The 21881-nt window shown below is 45.2% G+C and overlaps 1 protein-coding gene across 1 annotated transcript in view; it reads left to right on the top strand.

Moving 5' to 3' along the window:
• CDK15 (cyclin dependent kinase 15) overlaps positions 1-21881 on the top strand; it is a 114379-nt gene that overhangs the window by 79595 nt on the left and 12903 nt on the right. Inside the window, exons 15-16 of the mRNA XM_032638476.1 lie at positions 13592-13640; positions 20634-20773. Coding sequence (XP_032494367.1) covers positions 13592-13640; positions 20634-20773 — 189 coding nt within the window. The remainder of the gene's footprint in view (positions 1-13591; positions 13641-20633; positions 20774-21881) is intronic.

Below are 21881 nucleotides of genomic sequence, written 5' to 3'. Positions count from 1 at the left end.
TTCAGCTGCTTTGTGAATGACCTGTATGCATTGCTAAACGCTGTTCAGATCATTTCCAAATAGTTTATCATTTCTAATGATTTTGCTTGAGTTTACTACTTGAGAAAAATGCCACCCTCTCGCCACAGGGCTTGGAATAACGCCTTTTCCCTTTCACTCTCTGAGTGAAATGGGACCCCTCAGCTTCCTAACATGGACGCAAGCAGAAGTTTAGGGTCACAGATGGGTTGTAGAAAACAATTTGGATGATCTCAATACAAAGCTGCCATGGTGAGCATATGCTGTTCCCCCAAACTTGAAATGTTTGGGTTTCAGGTTGATTCAGGCAATAAATAGTGATCCTTGATGAGAACAATAATGATAGAAACTTGTCCCAAATGCTTCCCTGCCAGGTTCTGTACTAAATAAGATAACTGGGTTCCAATAAAACATTGAGAAATATGTTGCATTTTTTATTTTGCTGTCATTTCAAAGTAATATACAATTTTTTATTTATGAAGAGAATTCTCCAGGCCCAACATCAATAGGTTTCATACTTTGCATTGTTTTTCTAGTAAGGATTCAATTTAATTCAAATAAGTCAAAAATTTCTGAGCACCTACTATCTGCCAGGCACTGTGTAACGTGCTGAGTTTGCATAGATGAATTCGGCACATTCATGGACCTCTAAGAGGTTGTGTTTGTATTCATTCATCCACACTCTTTCACCAGCTCTCCTTATGGGGGTGTGTGTGTGCTCATTTGTGAGCCCCACTTCCACGGGCTTGGGCAGTGTATAGCTGTGGGCCAGGCTAGGCTTACGAAAGGAAGGGCGTTGTAACCTTAGTCACAGCCAAGATGTCTCAACTTCTACTTGTAAATCTTAAAAGTCCAGCATATCTTGGGCATGGGGTCAGTACTATTGATAACTCAATCACAAGGACTATGTTTTAAAACAGCCACCCACATCCGTGTTCCGGGAACATCCCCTTATATGAATTAAGAAGTCCCTTCAGGCCACCTCCCACCCACCCCCATCCCTGAGCTGTTGCTGCTGCTTCCAGGGACTTGAGCTCCAGTGATTAAGGGACCAGAAGAGGGGAAGGGAGCCAGTAAAATGTCACAGAGGAGAACTGTTAACGCCATTCTTGATGAGATTTTCATTCCTCTCCTTTTCACTCTAAGAGCCCCCAAACTTTGAATTCAGCTGCACATCAACTTTGAGGGAGCTGGAGAGCTCAGAACTTAGAGAACCATCCGGTGGCCACCTGTGCCCACGCTGCCCTCACCAGGTCTTGTCTCAACTATGTATGAACAACACAGTTTCTGTTTGTACAGGTTTTAAAAAAACACCTGGTGCTGACCCCGCTGGACAGGTTTCTCTGACCAGTTACCTGTTTTCTTGGGGCGCTGATGAGCAGGGCTGTAAGTTTTCTCACCAGAAATTCAGACTCCTGTGCTTGATTAAATCTGGGTGAGGGAAGAAAGGTATATAATTTTAGACACTGGTCTGGTCTTTCTTTTTCTTTCTTTCTTTCTTTCTCCTTCCTTCCTTCCTTCCTTCCTTCCTTCCTTCCTTCCTTCCTTCCTTCCTTCCTTCCTTCTCTCCTTATCTCCCCCAGCCCCACCCCCTGCTTTAAGCAAGCTGGCTGAGAACTCTTGTGTCTTCCACTTCAAAGGGCCAGTTGTCTTATTTTGATGTGGGCAGATTGAGAAGTAGGCTTTGAAAAGTAGGCTTTTTTTTGTTTAATCTTTTCTCCTGGGATAGCTTTCAGAGCAATATATCCAAGTGTCAGTGAGGGGTTCTGACAAGCACGGACTCCCAGACTCTCAGCAGGATCATTCTCTAACAGAAATATAAAAGTGAAATATTAAAAACCCTGGAACGTGAGCTCCATCTGTAGAGTAGCCAGTGTCTTGCCTTGCTTGAACCATGGGAAAAAAAGATCTCCTTGAAAAAAGAGGGAAGAGAAAAAAAGTGCTTTGAGTAAGAGGTTTACAGGTTTAGTAGAGCATAGTAACATCCCCTCAAAGAAGTGGGTGTTGCTCTGTGACCCCCCAAAACGCTCCTCCTTTGACTCAGCCGCCAGAACACTCACCCTCCCTGGCAACACACCCCCTTTTCACATGCTAACTGAGGCGCCTGTGATTGGCTGAACAATAAACTGGTCACACTTGCTAAAGGCCTGCCATCTTGCACACAATTAGCCAAGACACATTCATCAAACTGGCGGAACAGGGTCTGTGCTGGCCTCCTGCAGCGGGGGAGGGGAGCAGTTCGGTGATCCTTGGTGAGAGTGCACAGGAAGCAATAATAAAGAAGGCATGCTGGAGGGGATTCTACTATCAGAAAGTCTAAAAAGGTTAAAGCCCCAACTGATGCCATATCTGGGATGCACTGTGTTTGTGACACAGAGGATCCCAGAATCTTAGAGCAAACTGGATATTGGTCTTGACTGAAATCTGCTGATACATGACAGTAGTGTGAATTTAAAGGGTGGACCCCTATAGACATTTTTACAAAGCTCTCTCAGCCCTCTTGGCTTCCCCTCCCGCTCCCAAGAAAATGCGCTCAGGAGTCCCTCCCCTTTTTAGCCTCAAGCACTTCGGGCCCAACTGGAACCAATAAGAAAAAAGTGTATGTAAGAAGCAGAGAACCGGGCCTCCCTGGTGGCGCAGTGGTTAAGAGACGCCCTGCCGATGCAGGGGACACGGGTTCGTGCCCCGGTCCGGGAAGATCCCACATGCAGCGGGGCGGCTGGGCCCATGAGCCATGGCCGCTGAGCCTGCGCGTCCGGAGCCTGTGCTCCGCAACGGGAGAGGCCACAGCAGTGAGAGGCCCGTGTACTGCAAAAAAAAAAAAAAAAAAAAGAAGTAGAGAACCATTTAGGATGAATTAAGAGAAAGTATTGGCTGGCAAGGTATTGGTCCTAAATTAAATATTTGGAGGACATTAAAAAGAGTTAATTTTGAGAGGGGGAAAAAAAAAGTTAACATTTGCACCTTCAGTGGTAATATCTTCTGACTTTTCCAAATTCCCTTTAAATAGCTCTCCCAATGGCAATATAGACCCAATAAGATCATACCTGAAAGACCAGTTTGCTACAGACTGGTGTAAGGCTTTTGAGGGAACCAACTAAATATTTAGACATTTCTCAGCTAAAGTAAACAGAGGACTTACCCCTCTGGAGGTTGTCCAGGCACCATCTCATTAGATGCAAAGATCCTGTGATAAAGAAAAACTTTTTTTTCTGCCCACATGATTGCAGCCCAGTTGTGGTTTTTTAATGTGTCATTGATTGTTTCATCCAACTCCTTTTGCTCCACTGAAAGGGTCTGTCGTGGCTCTGTTTGCTTCCTTAAACACGGTTTTTGAAAGCACTCATGCTGTGTGAGCTCAAATCCTAGCATTAATGTACTGCTGGGTTCATTTCACCACACTCAAAAGCGCCTAGTTTAAATCCCTCTCAATTCCATTTGAGGTACCAGAAGACTTTATCCTTCTCCACTAATGGTCCCAAGTTTACATCTAGATACTGGGGGTCAAGGACAGGAGAGGATTTAGAAATAACAGTGCATGACATTAGTCAATGCATTTGCCAAATTGCCAATTAGTTCCTGATGTGAGTGCAAAGCATTTTATTCCCGTCTCTTTGATGCCTGTTCCCGTTGAGAAGGGAATAGAGTCCACATAGGCCTTCAAACTTTTAAAGAAATATCTGCTGAAAATCATGCCTGATTTGTGACATGAGCTCAGCTGCAGGGAAGCATCCGGGATTATCTTGGTCCTTTCAGCCCCAGGAAAGAACACTGCACATGGAAAGATTTTTCCACTGGAGGAACTTGGTAGAAATCAAAAGGCAGGAAAGCAGTACTAAAAGCCCTGCAGCGACCCAGATTCAGATGTCCTATAAACGATAGGCAAATGGATCCTGCTGACACCTAGTTATTTTCAGTACGCCTGCTTTTTCAACTTTTGACCACCAGGTGGAAGCAAGAAATAATGGGGGCGGAATACTGGCATCAGACAGGCTCACAACACAGCAAGCTAGCCTTACCCTGGGAACGTTTTATTTTGACCTGAAATCCAGTGTGAGAGCTTCACTTCATCTGACATCATTATAGGACAGATGATAATTAAAAATCTAAAATGATCCTTGTTCATGTCGGGATTACATAGAGCTACCACGCTTTGGGCTCAAAGAGTTCTGAGTGTGTCTTTGTGTGCCTGCTGTGAACACAATCTAAGCGGTGCATCCACTCAGTAGAATGAGCTATTAGCCAAGTGAGTTACTCAGTGGGCTGAACTAAGGGAGAGGATACTGATAAGAGAGGTTTCAATTATTGGCATCAATTCATGGAGCGGCAGATCCACACTCCACCTCGTACTCTCTGGGGGTACTTGAGGAAGTTCTTTCTTTCCCAGTTCCCTAATCTGCAAAATGGGAGCAATCCTATCATTTAAAAAGTGTCCCCTGTGTGCCAGGCACAGGACATACGTAATAGCTAATTCTTATACTGTCTGCTAGGGTCCATGCTGGTTAGAGTAGCACAGTTTTACACCTGAGGAAACAGAGGCTTTCTCCCAGTTCCACACAGAGGCATTTCCTAGGTTGGAGATGGGTCAGTCTACAGCAAACCTGTTCTCTTTCTGTTAACCATGTTATGTCCCTCTGTCTCGTTTTGCAGACATCATAATGATCTGATATATGTATATATTATAAAACAATAGTTAACATCCACAGTGCCTAACTTTTAGGCAATGCCCAATAAAAGTTAGTTCGCATCCTTTTTTTTTTTACACAGGGTGGAAGTTCATTCAGCTGCTCAGTGACTCACCAGGGTTCAGACTCAATGGTAGTTGTGTGAGAGCTGATGCAATGTCTGTTTCTTTCTGTTTATCTCCCTTAGAGTTCTTGGCTTCCTTATAGATGTCAGGCATACCTCCTAGGCCAGAACTGACTTTGGTTTTTCCTTGCTTGGGCCTAAACACTGCCTGAATTCACATACCCTAAGAGCTGACCTGCAGTTTTCAAACACCTACCTGAGTCAGTCTGAGCGCCTGTTAAATCTGTCCCTTCTGGTGAAGGCTCCTTTCTGCTGCCCATCCTAAACTGCTGTGAGATGCCTGCCCACGCTGTGGCCACAGGGCTCTTCCCCAGGAGAACACTTATTATCTACATAATGGTGTCCAGTAAGGGCCACTAAATCACAGATGGTATTCATGTTGTCATTGTTGGTTTCACCCAAAGCATGGTACAGTGGAAAGAGTGCTGAGGTTTTCTACAAAGCAAACCTGACCACTTCCAGTGTTTCTAGTATTTTACACCTGCCCCCATAACTGGCACGTAATAGTAAATAGATATTTGTTAGATGAAATCAACGGCGACCTGGGTTCTAGTTCCTGGTTCTAGCACCTTCTGGACTAATAATCCTTGTTCTGCCTGCTTTGCCAAGAAAGTACATGTAAGTTATTATACACCTTGTTGCTGGGTAAAATAACGGTCGTTTATTGAGCACTAACTATGAATTAGGCACTTTTCATACATCGTACTACTTGGATTCACAACAGCTCTATCCAACAGGGGCAACGTTATCATTCCTACTTATAGACGAGAGAGCTAAGGCTTGGGGAGGTATGTGTCTTGCCCAGGGTCACCTGGCCAGGAAGGGGGTGACCCAGAATATCCAGCCTGTTGAACTCCAAGTTGGTGCTCATAGGTAATTCCACAGTACCTTCCAAGGGCAAATATAATTTGGTAATAAAACAATGCCCTAGGCTGGCATCAGCCAATAACACTTTTCCAAATTCATTCCCAAATGATTCTGTCCTTTAACCCAGACTTGCTTTTAGAATCTGTGAGCTTGGTGACATGTTTCTGAAATGTAATGTGAGTGGAGCTCCCGCCCTGGGACTCCAGCAGGCAACCCCGCCTGCTTCAGGTAATGAAGCCACGATGTTCACCGAATCTATGAACCACCATCAGGCGCATTGCTGTCCCACTTCTGGAGCACGGCAAAAGCTCGTGGGAGTTACTGTTAACATCTTTATTAACCCATCCCCCCAATCAAGCAGTGAAATTCATTTAGATACATGGCCCACTTTGATCTTCATTAATACTTTCTACATTTATTTTTAGTTTTCTCATCTTTATTTGGGGGCAATTATTAGTTTTTATTGAGGGGGACTGGATAATCTTAAAGTAGTTAAGATTAGGAAAAGTTACAAATGAAGGAAAGCAGGTTAAAAGAAATTTTTTTCAAGTAAACCCTGCTATGTTTCTTCCCAGTTCAGGAAAAAGGCCTTAAGGTCGCAAACATCATGGATCTGGGTCAGATCAGAGACTTCTTCCACACCTTCGTGGCCTGTGCCTGGCATCATCGATCTCTGTAAGATACAGAGTGGGAATCACAAGTGGGCTCTCTCGAGTCACTTTTACCTCTTAAGAATAAGGTTTAGTAAATTTCAATTTTTATTTTTCACCTAAGCATCAATTTTTCATTCATTCAACAAATATTTATTGAATGCTAGGTGCTAAGACTAAGATGCAAAAATCGATAATACATTGATACCTGCCTTCAAGGCATACAGTCTAGTGGGAGAAACAAATAAATAATACAATGTGGAAAGTATTATTATAGCAGGATCCCCTAGGGACCTCTAGGAACACTTGGAAAAAGGCCTTGGCTTGTCTGGGGAATTTAGGGACTGTTTGGGAGAAAGAGACATGAGCTGGGTTTCAGGCATGATGAAGTGGGCTTTCTCCAGGTGAGCAAGAGGGGGAAGGACATTCCAGACAAAGGAACTTGACACAGAGGAGTAGGAAAGCGGGTGTACCTGGTAATGTACACGCAGGTGAATTGCTCAGGGAAGCTAGAATGTCGGCTTTGTGGCCGACCATTAACCTGGAGATTAACCTGGAAGGACAGATGGGGAACCGACTGGAAAGTGATTTGTAATCAACCTAAGGATTTGGACTCGACTAAGAAGCAAAGAGAAGGCATCGGATGATTGTTAGCAGGGAAATGATATGGCAGGATTTCAATTTTAGAAAAAATTGCTTGGAAGACTATATGTAGAATTAAATTGGTGGTAGTCAGTGTGGCAATGCTCTGGATTCTAGAAGATAAATAGGAAGTGTCAGCTAGAGCAGTAGCAACGGATGAAGAATGTTGGGGCAAATCTAAAAAGCATGAAGGAGGTAGAGTCAAGGGGAGGTTGTAACTGATTGGATTTGACTTGTGAAGGAGAAATCTAAATCCAGTGGGTGAGAGAATGATAATACCATTTACAGGAAGTAAAAGGGGGAAGGAACAGATTTGTGGGGAATGTAATGAGTATAAGGTTTGAACATTTCAAGATGAAGATATCTGTGAGACCACCAAATGGAGATATCTGAAAAGCAATTAGAAATACAAGCCTGTGGGGAATTGCCTGGCAGTCCAATGGTTAGGACTCTGCTCGCTCAGTGCCGAGGGCTGGGGTTCAATCCCTGGTCAGGGAACTAAGATCCCACAAGCTATGGAGTGTGGCAAAAAAAAGAAAAGAAATACAAGCCTGTGATTATAGGGGTCTAATCTAGAAATACAAAATTGGAAGTCATCTGCTTAAAGTGGTATTTAAAGCTCCAGGTGTGAGTTCAATCGCGCGAGGGAGACCGTGTGGAGAAAGGAGACTATGATGGCACCAGGGGGACCAATGCTGAAGGATCCAGTAGAGGGAAAGGGTTCTTTGGAAGCTGAGAAGGAAGAGTCAGAGAGGCTGGAAAAGACCAAAAGATGATGATAATTACCATCATTGTTGGCATCATAATTCCATGGAAATCATACGGCTGTAAACTTGGGGGGAGCACCAAGTACCATGTCTGTGCATTTCCAGTGCTGAGCACAACACCTGCACGTGTGGCCCTTAAACATTTGTAGAGGCTACAGGGGAGTGATAAATGTTGTCAAATGATGCGTCATTAAATACCATAGACACCGAATGGCATGATCAAGCTATAGCTCAAACATCGTCTGTGGGTGTGGACAGGCATTAAACACTGCCCCCGGGAGAGGGGAGACTCCTGACTGAGCCCATCACCTCCACCTTCTCCATCCACGCACCAGGAACCAGGCCTGGCTTCCCCTTCCTCTCCAGAGACCACTACCTTAGGAACAGTCTTCCGAGGATAGATATTTTCTTAGAATCCACAAGAAGTTTTGATGCAGGGTTAGAAAAGTGATAAGCCCCCAATGAGAGTTGAAGTGCCAGGCTCAAATGCCAAGGAGCGCCCTCCGTGAGAGCACTGGCTTTTGGTGTCCCGATGACACTCAAACAGGAATGCCAAGTTCAGACTCCTTGAGCAAAAGACTAAGCTAGCTACCTGAGGAAGAGGGAGGCGAGCAGCTGTGAGGGCTTGAGTGTGTATATCTGGGGTGAGGCTGAGGGTGAGGTAGAAGAGCTACAGATTTTTGCAAAGCCGCTTTAAAGTTCCTGCTTGAGATAGCGCAGTAAGGCTAACAGCATTATCAACTATCTAAATATATGGTATCTCAAGAATGCATTGTGTTCCGGGGAAATTCCAGAGGTGTAGTTCAGTAGACCGCACTATAAGATAACCTTAGGGGGATTGTGGTAAAGACTATAGTAACTGGAAAATGTTTCACTTTGAGCTAAGGCTCAAAATGGTCCTGGTGATATTTTATCAACCAACCAACAAATCTCTATTGACTTGAATCAGTTGTGAAATGAGCTTTCTTAAAGGTTTATGAAAAAATGCATTATTTTACTATGGTAGCAACAGTTTGGCCCTCATTTTACTTTTACTCTGTTCAGTTGGGAAATTAAAATGTTCAGCTTTTAAACTTGGCTTTTACAAAAGCAATGTTTACTTTGCTCTTCCTGCCTCAAATTCCAACTGAACTCAAACGAGAACTCCTTTAAAGAGAACTGCAGAAGGAGGAGATGGAGAGGAATCTGGTCTAATGATTAACCATCATCTTTGGAAGGAGAGGGGAAATAAGCTACCTACAGACCTACGATTTGAGAGGCTACTGAAGCCAGAGAAACAGACTTCTCTTGAAATGGCGCTGGGTAAAATGCCTGTTTGTGGATCATTCTCTCATTGATCCGCTTGCGGTTTAACTACTGGGAAAAATCAATGGGAAGGAGGCAAGGTCACCCAGCATCAGGTTATCTGCATAAGAGCAGAGGGCTGGCCACAAACGGGCGCTGGGCTTTGGCTCTGCTTCATAACCAGCAACCTGGCTGACGCTGGACACCTCAATCCTCTATCTGGGCTAACATAGCTACAAAATAGGTGTGGGAAGAGAGTCAGGCACAGTCTATGCAAGACACGGAACCTCAAGTTCAATGTTGTCACGTTGCCTCCTGGGGCCAACTTTTTTTTTTTTTTAATGCGGTACGAGGGCCTCTCACTGTTGTGGCCTCTCCCGTTGTGGAGCACAGGCTCCGGACGCGCAGGCTCAGCGGCCATGGCTCACGGGCCCAGCCGCTCTGCGGCATGTGGGATCTTCCTGGACCGGGGCACGAACCCATGTCCCCTGCATCGGCAGGCAGACTCTCAACCACGCACCACCAGGGAAGCCCTGGGGCCAACTCTTACAAGTCAACCTCTACTGGTAGAATTTACGAGGAATGATTTTTTTCCTTCATCATGCTTCCTCTTTCACATCCTTGAAAAACATGTGAAGTATGCATCAGACACGGTGTTCTGCGATTTTTATGTACATTGATTAACTGAATTTTCACAAGCCTACTTGAGGAAATGAGCCCCAGAGAAGTGTGTAGGAGTTGCTGGGAGTTGCTGGTCGACCCTGCCCTCCCTGATAGACCAGTGTCCTTTGCCTCATTTAGTGCCACTCTAGAAACATCTGGAGACCATTAAACGTAACAACACAACAACCGACCAATGCTGGGCCCTCCCCAGGCTCGTTGAATTAGACTCTGTGGGGTGAAGCCAGCGCCTCCTTTTGGTTCAAAAACTCTCCCAGGTGATGCTAGTATGCTGCTTGGCTTGAGGACCATTTGTGTGAGACCAGATTGCTTCTCCAAAATGAGAGGTAGAAACAAGAAGAAGAAAAAGAAAAAGGAATAAGACTAACATTGATTGAGCCCCTACTACAGGCCAAGTGCTTAATCTTATCTAATTCTCCCAGGCAACTGGAAAAGTGTTCCCACTTTACAGATTGAGAAACTTCTGAGTTACTTAACCAGAGAGGTGAAGTAATTTCCCCCAAAGCCCAGAGCTCATAAGTGGCAGAAAGGAGATTTAAGCCTGGGCTTGTGTTCATGTTACTACACCACAGAGCTAAGGCACACACCTCTGGCCCACACTGAAAACTCAAAAGAAATTAAGCTAGGCTTGTAAGAACTCAAGCTTGCAACACATTAGAATTTCAGTAGAGTGAAACAGCAAATTATGGGTGTCCAAGGAGAACAATAAGCAGAAACCTTATTGAAACCTGAAAGGAGAAATACATGGTACATAAAACAAGAGAAAGAGGCAGAAGGTAAAAAGGCAAAGGATGAGGAAATACTTATACTTCACTCACTGCTCTAATTCTCACCACAACCCTGTGCAGTAGGAGCTATAATTATCTCGCTCCGGGCTTCCCTGGTGGCGCAATGGTTGAGAGTCCGCCTGCCGATGCAGGGGACGCGGGTTCATGCCCCGGTCCGGGAAGATCCCACATGCCGCAGAGCGGCTGGGCCCGTGAGCCATGGCTGCTGAGCCTGCGTGTCCAGAGCCTGTGCTCCGCAACGGGAGAGGCCACAACGGTGAGAGGCCTGCGTACCACAAAAAAAAAAACCAAGTCCAGGTCCCAACTACACATAGTTTGCATTGCCCATCACTTTTCAAAGGAAGAGAAAGAAGGAGAAGGAAATAGGATTTACTTAATGCTCTGAGGCCAGCACCTTACATTCGTTATCTCACTGCATCCATAAATTCAACAAATCACTTAGTCCTTGTGAGGCGACTATGACCTCCAACTTGAGTTATTGGAAACAGGCTGGCCATGGCGAAAGTATCTTGCTTAATTAAGGTCACAGTGAACTTGAAGCAGTAGTTTCAAACCCTAGGTTCAGTGTTCAAACCCTAATTCAGCTAATTCCAAACCCATGTTCCACAAGAACAACACTAAAGCCAGCAATTGTATTAAAATACTAAAGGCCAAAACCCCCAGCACATAAAAACAAAACATGGGAGAGCATTGAAATGGATCTCACTATATCAATTGGAAATTGGGATATGACTGAATGAGGAAATACTTTAATTTTGTTTAGCCAGGGAAAACTGTCAGTAGGCAGCAAAAAGTGGTTTGGAAATAAACATTCTGAACAAATGCCAGGTATTCTTATCTTTACTGGTTATTTAAATTTAGACACAATCACCTGAAGAGAGAGTAAATAACCGGTATAGGCAAGTGCTTCCCTTAGTGCCCACCTGGGACTATTAAACACCAGCAGAGGGCTTTCTTGGTGGCGCAGTGGTTAAGAATCCGCCTGCCAATGCAGGGGACGTGGGTTCAAGCCCGAGTCCGGGAAGATCCCACATGCTGCGGAGCAAATAAGCCCCTGAGCCACAACTACTGAACCTGCTCTCTAAAGCCCACGAGCCACAACTACTGAAGCCCGCACCTAGAGCCCATGCTCCCCAACAAGAGAAGCCACCACAATGAGAAGCCCTGGCTCAGCAACGAATAGTAGCCCCCGCTCGCCGCAACTAGAGAAAGCCCGCGCGCAGCAACGAAGACCCAACACAGCCAAAAATAAATAAATTTATTTTAAAAAAATACTGCCAGCAGAGTAGTTCACATTTGATTGCATCTGACCTTGAAAACTCAGCTTAAATCATGTTCTTTGATCACAGCTTTCATTCTACAACTCTTAACAGCATAATGTCCATCTTTAATTGAACATATTTTTTGAAGTTAGACAAGTAATATGTGCTTTTTATTTAAAAATAAATAAATTTAGGGCTTCCCTGGTGGCACAGTGGTTGAGAGTCCGCCTGCCGATGCAGGGGACGCGGGTTCGTGCTCCGGTCCGGGAAGATCCCACATGCCGCGGAGCGGCTGGGCCCGTGAGCCATGGCCGCTGAGCCTGCGCGTCCGGAGCCTGTGCTCCGCAACGGGAGGGGCCACAGCAGTGAGAGGCCCGCGTACCGCAAAAAAAATAAATAAATAAATAAATAAATTTAAGAAAATTAGCATAGAAGTGAGAAGGGTAAGCCCTAGTGACCATTATCACGATCAGGTGAGTGGTCTTCCAGGGCTTTTTCTATATACATACAGACATGAAAAGGTCAGTATTGTCAAAACCATCTTTTGCCCAACTATGATTAAATTCTTTGTTAGATAAACAGTCTTGCTGTATTCCATTCCTATAGGAGCTGGAAGAAGAGAGCTTTTAAAACCAAGAGAATTACATTTCAGGCCCAAGGAAAATATAAAGCAAAAACATCCTTTTACATGAGAGTTGAAATACTCTTTTCTCAATTTGGAGTCGGAAATAGAAGGATTTGATAAGCAGCATAAGCTTACATCCTTGTAGCCCCTTTTAGCACCCTTACATAGAGTAAGCATTTAATTGGTATTTCTTGAATGAATAAGAAATTGTCTCCTTTTATAGTGGTTTTATTTTGGGTTAAATAGTGTCAGTATCAAAAAAAAATAGAAACACATGTATCCACATGTAATGTTGTAAAGAGTGCTCCAAAGAAAATTACAAATCTTATTATCATCCATTTTGGATTATTCAAGCCAGGATTCACTTCCACCTTTACTGTAAGTGACATATAAAATTAGTCCCATTAACTTTTTAACCACTTCTGAGTTTTTAAGACTTTGCCCCCTCATTTGTCACAGGAGTTTTCTTGGAGGGGGGTGGGGCAAGCACGTTTTGTTCTCTCAAATGAATTGTAAGCTCTGTAGGAGTGGGGAAGCTTCTTGTGATTACTTTTGTATTCTCCCAGCACTCGGCACATGTTCTGCACACAGCAGACATTAAATATTGTGACTGGATTATTTTAGTTTGCTAGGGATGCCGTAACAAAGTACTACAAACTGGGTGGCTTAAGCCACGGAAATGTATCGTCTCTCTCGCTTCTGGAGGCTAGATCTGAACTTGAGGTGTTGGCAGGATTGGTTCTTTCTGAGGGCTCTGAGGGAAGGATTTGTTCAGGCCTCTCTCCTTGGCTTGTACATGCTGTCTTCTCCTTCTGTCTCTTCTTTGTCTTCCCCTACACATGTCCGTCTCTATGTCCAAAATTTCCTTTTTTATTCAGACCCTGGTCATATTAAATTAAGGTCCACCCTAATGACCTCATCTTTACTAATAATATCTGCAACGACCCTGTGTCCAAATAAGGTCAAATTCTGAGGTACTTGGGCCTAGGACTTTGACATATGAATTCGGGAGAAGGACACAACTCAACCCAGAATAGTGACCTTCCATTTAAACTTAAACTCATTTAGTTTGCCTACCTGATAACTGAATTCCCTGTTACCCCAAGCCAAGAAGAGCATTTAGAATTCTAATAATATTTTTGGCAACAGGATTTTAGGGTTGTTTTTGTCTTTTAACATGTCTGTGTATGCTTTCCAGAATGGTTCCCACTGCCTAAGCCTCAGAGCCTTCAGAATGTCTGCAACCGGTGAGTACCGCCTTGGAAAGCTTATCTTTCAGCAGGGTTGAAGGGACATTTCCCTGGGCCTCAACCTGATGAACACCCAGCCCCTGAGCACCTTGATCTGGGGGCCCTCAGCCCCAGGAAGACGCCTCTTGGACAGGCAGCCACATGTGAGTCTGTTAGTTTTTCTCTGTGAACCATTTTACTTCCCGTGAGTTTGGTCATTAAAATTGTTTTGCGCCCCTCAACCCTGCCCGAGGCCCTGAGAACGAGGGAGCGTTGGCCTGTAAGAAGACCTAGTGGGTTTATTATTCTCCGACACAGAAACCAAATGATGTCACTGAGCAGCTGTTGGGGGGCAACGTGATTCATGGAGGCCACGCTTTCCCAGGCCCTCTCTACGCAGCCTCGGCTCGGACCAGGGCAGACTTTTATTACCAGCTTTCAACAAGTCCCCGGTTTCTTTTGCAAAGTAAAACAGATAATAGAGACATTCCCGGAATAGTTAGCTAACTAAGCCGTGCCAGGCAACCTCAGAGCTAAGAAGAACTCAGTGTTTTCGGACAATGACCAATTACAATAACCAGTATTATTTGATCTGAGAGTAATTAGCCGAGGCTCTGTTCTTTTTGCTTCAGTGAGGAGACAAACAAGGCAGTGAGAAAAACATCAGAGACAGGGGAAAGGGGCTCAAATGTCAAAGAAAAACACCCTCCTGCAGGTGGGGAGAAGAGAAAGAGACCCTCAGTGAACGTTTGAACGTTGTTCTTCCCTGAAAATGTGGTAGGGTTTAACCCAACCAAAGTTTGTTTGATTTTTTTCCCCATACTTACTGTTCATGTGCTTTAAAAAGCCTCCACGGAGAGTGGATATCAGAGCACAAAGAGTGAAATAGGTCAGAAGACAGAACTATGAACTAGCAAAGGATCTTTTTTTGGGAGGGACGATTCTCCCCAGGGCGTCCGCGCACTGTATCACCTGAACCTCGCCGTTGTTTTGGAGACAGGTTCCAGGGAGCTGCTGTTTATCATTTCATGCAAGACATGCAAACTTCCTCTTGCCCGCGTAGTCAGGCTCCCTCACCCCTAACTCGAGGGATTTGGATTTTCATGCTGCCCTGTGGCTTTCTTCCATTTCACCACTGGCTTCCAAAATAAACGGTAACTCCAAACCTGCAGGCCACCTTACTACCCTGCACTGCTGCTGTTGTCACTGTCTCACGGCAGGAGAGAGCGCCTGTAGCCGCCCAGCCAGCCCTTCTTTCTAGGCTGAGCAGGACGTGGACTGGCTGAACATCCCGCTGGCTTTTCTGACCATAGGCAACACCTCGGCCCACCGCCTCGTTCCCAGCAATACCTCTGCCTTAGCTCAGACTCCTGGCTTCTCTTTGCTCAGATTCTCAAAGCAAGGAGTAATGTCTAGAGATGTGCCGTCTCATACCGTAGCCACTAACCACATGTGACTATTTCAATTTACATTATTTAAAATTAAATTTGAAATTCAGTTACTCCAAGGATTTACTGTATAGCACAGGGAATTATATCCAATATCTTGTAATAACCTAGAATGGAATATAATCTGCAAAACAAAACCCCCAAAACTGAATCACTACGCTGTACACCTGAAGCAAACACAATATTGTAAATCAACTATACTTCAGTTAAAAAACATTAGCTACTCAGTTGCAGTAGCTACACTTGAAGGGCTCAGTAGCCACATGTGAGTAGTGGCTACCATATGGGACGGGGCAGAAATAGGATTTTTCCATCAGCACGGAAAGTTCTATTAGACAGCACTGGCCTAAGTTATCACGTGAGAAAACTCTTGGCTCTGAGAAGGGCTTTGTCATTGAAAGGGGACTAAGGTTAGGTGGGATGCTTGCTGTGTGCCTAGTAGGGGGCTGCACATGTTATTTCACTTATGCCTCACAAATCTCATTCCCATTTCAAAGAGAAGGAAACTGAACCTCAAGGAAGTTCAATAACTTGGCCAAAGTCATCAAGCTAAGCAAGCGGTAGGGCTGGGCTTCATCTGGTACCCAGGTCTCTGTGGCTTTGTCAGTTGAGTCAAGTTGCAAGTGTGATGAGTAAAGAGCAGCCTTGTTGTCACTGGCCTTTTTACAATATTTCTGCCAAGGAGCAGAGGAACTGTGAGCGGACTGGAAATGCACCTCGAGGCCTTGTCTGGGGTTTGATGGGATCGCGATTAACATGGGCCTAGTAAGTGCACACTCACTCGTTAGACTGATTAGGAAATTATAGGACAGCTTCTCTGATGCTCTGATGTTTCCTTCTAGTGTTGGAGATATTTCTTTTTCTCTTTTTTTGATACGCGGGCCTCTCACTGTTGTGGCCTCTCCCGTTGCGGAGCACAGGCTCCGGATGCACAGGCTCAGCGGCCATGGCTCACGGGCCTAGCCGCTCCACGGCATGTGGGATCTTCCCGGACCGGGGCACGAACCCGCGTCCCCTGCATCAGCAGGCGGACTCTCAACGACTGTGCCACCAGGGAAGCCCTGTTGGAGATCTTTCTTATTAGGGATATCTGCTTTACCACATCCTAAACTGACAGCACTAAAAAAGTACCCACTCTCCTGAAACAACAACAACAAAAAGGTCACCATCGAAAAAAACCAATATTTGAATAAAGTCTGCAGTTTAGTTAATAATATTGCCTATTAATTACTTAGTTTCGATAATTTTACTATGACTATCTGAAATGTTAACATTAGGGGAAGCTAGTGAAACATACAACTATTACTCCTGAAACTCTTCTGTAAACTTAAAATCACTTCAAAATAAAAACAAATTGAAAAATTGGAAAAAAGAAAGTGACCACTCTATCCCTGCCCTTTTTCTCTTTCTATGGATCTAGGGGAAAACAACAAAGAACCCAGCTGAACTCACCGTGACCAGCCTTGTGCTGCAAACAGATAAAGCCCTTCCCCCATCAACCTGCTGGCAGCAATGGCAGTGGGAGAGTTTTATACTCAGAGCCAGGCTGTGCAGAGAAATCAAGGCTGTTGCCTTAGGCCCCTGAAAGCCACCAGATTCCAGATATGTTGAGTAACTTTTTATTGTTCATGTTTCTGTTCTGGACTTCTAAAATTAAATGTGGATGTCCTCACACCCAGCACATCTTTCAGGATTGATTTACACTTATAATCCTTTTACCACTATCATGAGCAGTGGGGCCCGTGGCAATTCAGGTTGGCTGGAATGAATTTGTCTTCTATGCACACACAGACAGGAGCTCTCCTGGAATGCTGGTGGAAATGGAAATTGGGACAACTAGCTGATAATCAAAAAATTTAGAGGGCTTCCCTGGTGGCGCAGTGGTTGAGAGTCCGCCTGCCGATGCAGGGGACACGGGTTCATGCCCCGGTCTGGGAAGACCCCACATGCCGCGGAGTGGCTGCGCCCGTGAGCCATGGCCGCTGGAGCCTGTGCGTCCGGAGCCTGTGCTCCGCAACGGGAGAAGCCACAACAGTGAGAGGCCTGTGTACCGCAAAAAAAAAAAAAAAATTAACATGTCGTATAGTATCCTTCAACCTGGGAATTTCAATTTCCAGAATTTATACTAAGGAAATTATTGCACAAGTACGCAATGATTTATATTTGAGGATATTTGTCACAGCATGATTTTAATAGTAGCCCCTTACACCCCAACAAGAAAGGAAACAACTTCAATAAGCGTTTGGCTATGTGGACTATGGTATCGCTACATAGCGAAATGCTCTGCAGTCATTAAAACTATGTCCCAGAAGGCTATTCAAAGTCCTGGGAAGATGATCAAGACAGTCAAGTGCAAAAAGTAGGTTGAACAGCATGTAGAGTATGATCCCATTTTTTTGTAAAACAAAAAATATATCTGTATAAAAATAAAGGACTAAAGAATAAATAAACACTAAAACAATGGTGATTATCTTTGAGTGAAAAGGGTCATCTCAGAGTGATGAGATAGCTTCAGTTTTCTTTCTCTGCATTTTCTTAGTGTTCTACAACAAACGTATTATTCTGGCAATGGAACGCTTCTCACTTCTGGAAATGTTACTAGTAGGAGAGGTTCACCAGAGGATTCTTTGTCTTTATTAACAGACTCCCATTAATTGGGTGGTAGGTTCTCTTAACTTTGCAAGGTACTCCTGGCATGTTCCATAGCTAATATCACAAGCCTAACAAATAATATCTATTAACATTTAGCCTATATGGAAGTGTGCTAGTAGGCAAATTAATTTTGCGATGTTCGCTTTTCAATTGTCAACTTTCATTTCCAAAGCAGGGGTTGTAACCAGTGAAGAATTGTTCGGGTAGAAGTTAGAGGAGGTGGAAAATTGTAGAAATGTGCCAATAAAGGCAATGGATAGTGAACAAGACTATAGATGGCAGAAAGAAGCAGAATTATACAAACATGGAGGTAAATTAACATTTGTGCCCAAAGAAGCAACATCTGTATCCCTAGGGCTCTTTTCTCAGCTCCCAAATAAGAGATCATAGCAAGGTGGAGATTCTTAGGATGCGTGTCCAGATCAGGTGGTCCTACTATAAGCCTTTACTGTGCTACTAGTAAAGGCTCGTAGTCAGGAGGGCACGTATTTGGTTTATACGGGGAAGACCAATGTGAAACGGTCTCACCCGAGGAAAAGCCTTCATGCGTGTACTCCGCCTCTGCCCGCTGAGGAGCAGAAGTAGGTGACGGCGGTCACAGTTTGGAGGCCGTGAGATTGAAATAAGTCCCAACGCCACTAAAAGCCTTGACACAACCTCGTGGGAAGGGCGGGGGCCGGGGGGTGGGGTGGGGTTGGGGGAAGGTTGGTTAGTTGAAGAGGAAAGTCCTCAAGAAGAAGTCTCCCTATTACTGACCGGTTCCCACTCTCCTTTCTTTCGTTTGTCCGCCGGAAGTGCCCTGCTCTGCTTCTATGTGTCCCCACAAGCCCCGTAAGCTCCATCAGCCTTTCTTGGCTTCGGCAGCCACCCCACCTAGATACAGTCTAAATGAAACCAGTATGTACGCCCGAGCTAACACGGGTTGGAACAAGTCCCCTAGCCTTCCTTGCCCAATGAGATCGCAGCCCCTAAGCCCCTTCTCCAGAGCAGTTCTGTAACAATTCAGTTGTTATGAGCAAGCTGGGTGGGAGTGTACCAAGGAAACACATCTCTGACTGGGGTGCAGTGTGGAGGCGGATGCATTGTGTCCCCCCCCCCCCCACCCGCCCGTAATCACCTGTCCACCCGGCCACCCCCGGAAGTTCAGAGACGTTTCAGGCCCTAATTTTGGCATGCATCCCACTCCACCACCCTGTAGTGAAAACAGATTTTCCCTGAGTCTCCTTCCAGACGGGTCCTGGGTCCTGCTGATGTGAACCAGCTTCTGCACTCTGGACTCCTATTTCATTGGCCCTGAAAATCTGCGCCTGGGCAGGGCACCCTAGATGGAGAAAAGACCCGCCAGCACTTCAGGTCACAAACTACTAAGCAGGCCTCCACCCCTGGTTCCCTTCTCTTCCAGCTGGCCTGGAAATTTGCAAGGACCGGGGATATGCAGATTTCTTCTCTATTTTAAGTCTGTGAAGCATTTACTCTTGAGTTTGAGGGTAGAGTCAGTTATCTGTTTGCAGAAAGAGTTTTATGTCATGGGAGTCAGATACCTGAAAGTTTTTTATGCAAATCTTATGCAAAAATTAGGCAAATTCCAACTCTGGGCCAGGGCTTCCTGCATCACTGCATCATGGCACCTGGGGAGGGAAAGGGTATCTGTTTCTCGCTTCAGGTTGGTATGTACATTCAACCTTAAGGAAGCTCATCTGTTTTTGCTTAATTGGGGAGTTGCATGGCCATGCAACTGAATTCTGAATGTCAGGCATCAGTTCGGCAGTTAACTGTCTCTCGGGATCAGCACAGTTTTCTGTCTTGTGCTTTCCACTTGTAAACCTGTCTGTGGGCTCTAGAGATGGGCGTACTTAAATGACTGGCACTAGATTAGCAAAGACTTTCAGCCACTGTAAGTAAATAGGAAGCATGGAAGACCCACAGGGCCTGCAGGGTCAGACCCTTGCCACCCTCCCCAGCTTCATATCAGGCCCCTCTCCTCTTTGTTCCAGGCCAGCAAACTGGCCTTTCTTCCTTTCTTGAAAATAACTCTTCTCCCTCCCACCCTGGGGGTCTGCAACGCCTGCCCCTCCCCTGCCCCAGGTCTTCAGCTCTCAGCTCAAATGCTGCTTCCTCGGGAAAGTTCTCCCTGACCACCTCCCAAGTCTGGACCTTTTTCTTCCCAATTGTGCTTATGCATTAGTATGACCATTTGATTAGTGTCTGACTCCTCTGCGAGATTAAGCTGCCAGAAGACAGCTTCCCTGCATCTCCCAGATCCAACCGCCTACATAGTAGTTGCTCAGCTAATGGATTTGCTCAACTCCAAATTTATAATTCAACATAAGGTCAACTTGAGGATTTGTCCTTACTGTAATCTGGGTACTTAATTATCTTTCTTGCCTATGCTCTATCTCAGGGGAAACCAATAGAGCTTCCTAGAGACAAACCCTGGGAGCTGAGCTTCAGAAACACTATAAATAAGGGTTTTTTCCACCCAAGTTTCACCCTCCAGAGTCTCCTCTTTCCCTCTTCCCCTCCTAGGATTCTGTGCTTGCCACCCTTGGAACATATTTCCATCTGGGCTTTTCTGCTTGCTAGAGGCCGCTGTGTCCCTCAAAGAAGAATCCTTAATTATATATTTCTGTTTCTATTATTACAATTCCAGGTCCTTTATGTACACCTGGTACCGAGAGCCACGGTGGAGGGGGCGGGGGTGGGGGCTGAATGGTGGCAATGCTGAAAATTTCCCTTAATCTTAGTAACAGGACAGGTAAGAGTTTCAACTTGCCATCAACTTTACTAGTCCCAGAAAAATTCTATTTGAAACTCTTCTAGCCATGTCCTTTTCTTTACTTTTCTTCTTTCCCCCTTGATTTTTCAGAAGTGAGGCCTCTGGAGAAACTCTTTTTCTCTCTCACTTTTCCAGGTTAGACAGGGCTCCGGAAGCTGAAGACCTGGCCTCCCAAATGCTGAAAGGCTTTCCAAGAGACCGTGTCTCCGCCCAGGAAGCACTGGTTCACAATTATTTCAGGGCCCTGCCTGCTCAGCTGCACCAACTTCCTGATGGTAAGCAAGGGAGTGTGTGTGTGTGTGTGTGTGTGTGTGTGTGTTTAGTGTATTCATGTACACATATAAGTCTCGGTGTCTAAGTATTTTCTCAGTGCACTGGAGAATTATAGAATTCGCAGCCAGAAGTGAGCTTAGAGCTGGGAGAAGCGAGATGGGTTCAAATCTTGCCTGAGGTTTTTTTTTGCGATTTTCTAAAACTCAAAAGTTGAGGGTTGAGGTGACACAGATCTCCTTGTAATGATCCAGACATTTCCCATATACTCACTTGCTCTTAGAAATTGGATGAGATGAAAGTTGCCTCTGAGTTTGCTTTCACTAGCATCTGCCAGGAGAAGCAAAACCAAAGTTTCTAACAACTCCCTTTTCTCTTTCAGTAGAGTAAGATGATAGGTGACATGGATATATCAGGAGAGGAGAGCTGGGCCTGTCTTGATTGGTAATCTGATGCTGCCCAAGGAAGTACAGGGTGGGGCATGGGGAGAGGGGAGCGTCCTCCCAGGCTGGACGCTCACGGGAAGCACAAGTTAACCTGAAATCAGCTTTGCTGCCTGGGCCTGAAGTCATCCTCCAAACCTGAAAACTTCTGAGGGATCATGTGGCTGGAGCGCTCCTCATGTTTCTCAGAACGTGGCCAGGAAAGGCTGTGCAGAAGGTGTGGGCAGTGCAGTCATGGCCCCGGCTGTTTGCAGGGCCCTATCCTTAGGTGGAGTTTCTTTGAAAACATCCAGCATTCAACTGAAAACAGTTTTCAGAAGTCCTAAGCCAGAGAGAAGAAAGCTAATAAGGAAGGTCTAGGGGCTCAGACTGCGGGGAGGGTCCTGGGCTGGGGGGTGTGACGGGGCGAGGATGGGCGTGGGGTGGGGAGCTACTGTTCAGTAGGCTTAGGCATGTGGTCTGGCCAAAGTCTCCAGGGTTTGCAAACGCAGCTCCGCTGTAACTGGGACATTGTCCTGCATCAGCCCAAAGCTCTTAGTTTGGGATTTCTTGAGGTATTTTATTATTAAAGTGAGTCATTTAGGATCTCCAAAAATAACCATAATCATACAACTGGGGTTAATGTCTTGCTTAACCCTGTAAGAAGAGTCGGTCATCAGTATTTATTAAG

This window comes from Phocoena sinus, chromosome 7 (genome assembly GCF_008692025.1).
Source record: "Phocoena sinus isolate mPhoSin1 chromosome 7, mPhoSin1.pri, whole genome shotgun sequence".
In the NCBI taxonomy this organism is placed as follows: domain Eukaryota; kingdom Metazoa; phylum Chordata; class Mammalia; order Artiodactyla; family Phocoenidae; genus Phocoena; species Phocoena sinus.
Note: the sequence above shows the minus strand (reverse complement) of the source record. Positions and strands in the feature narration are given on the sequence as shown.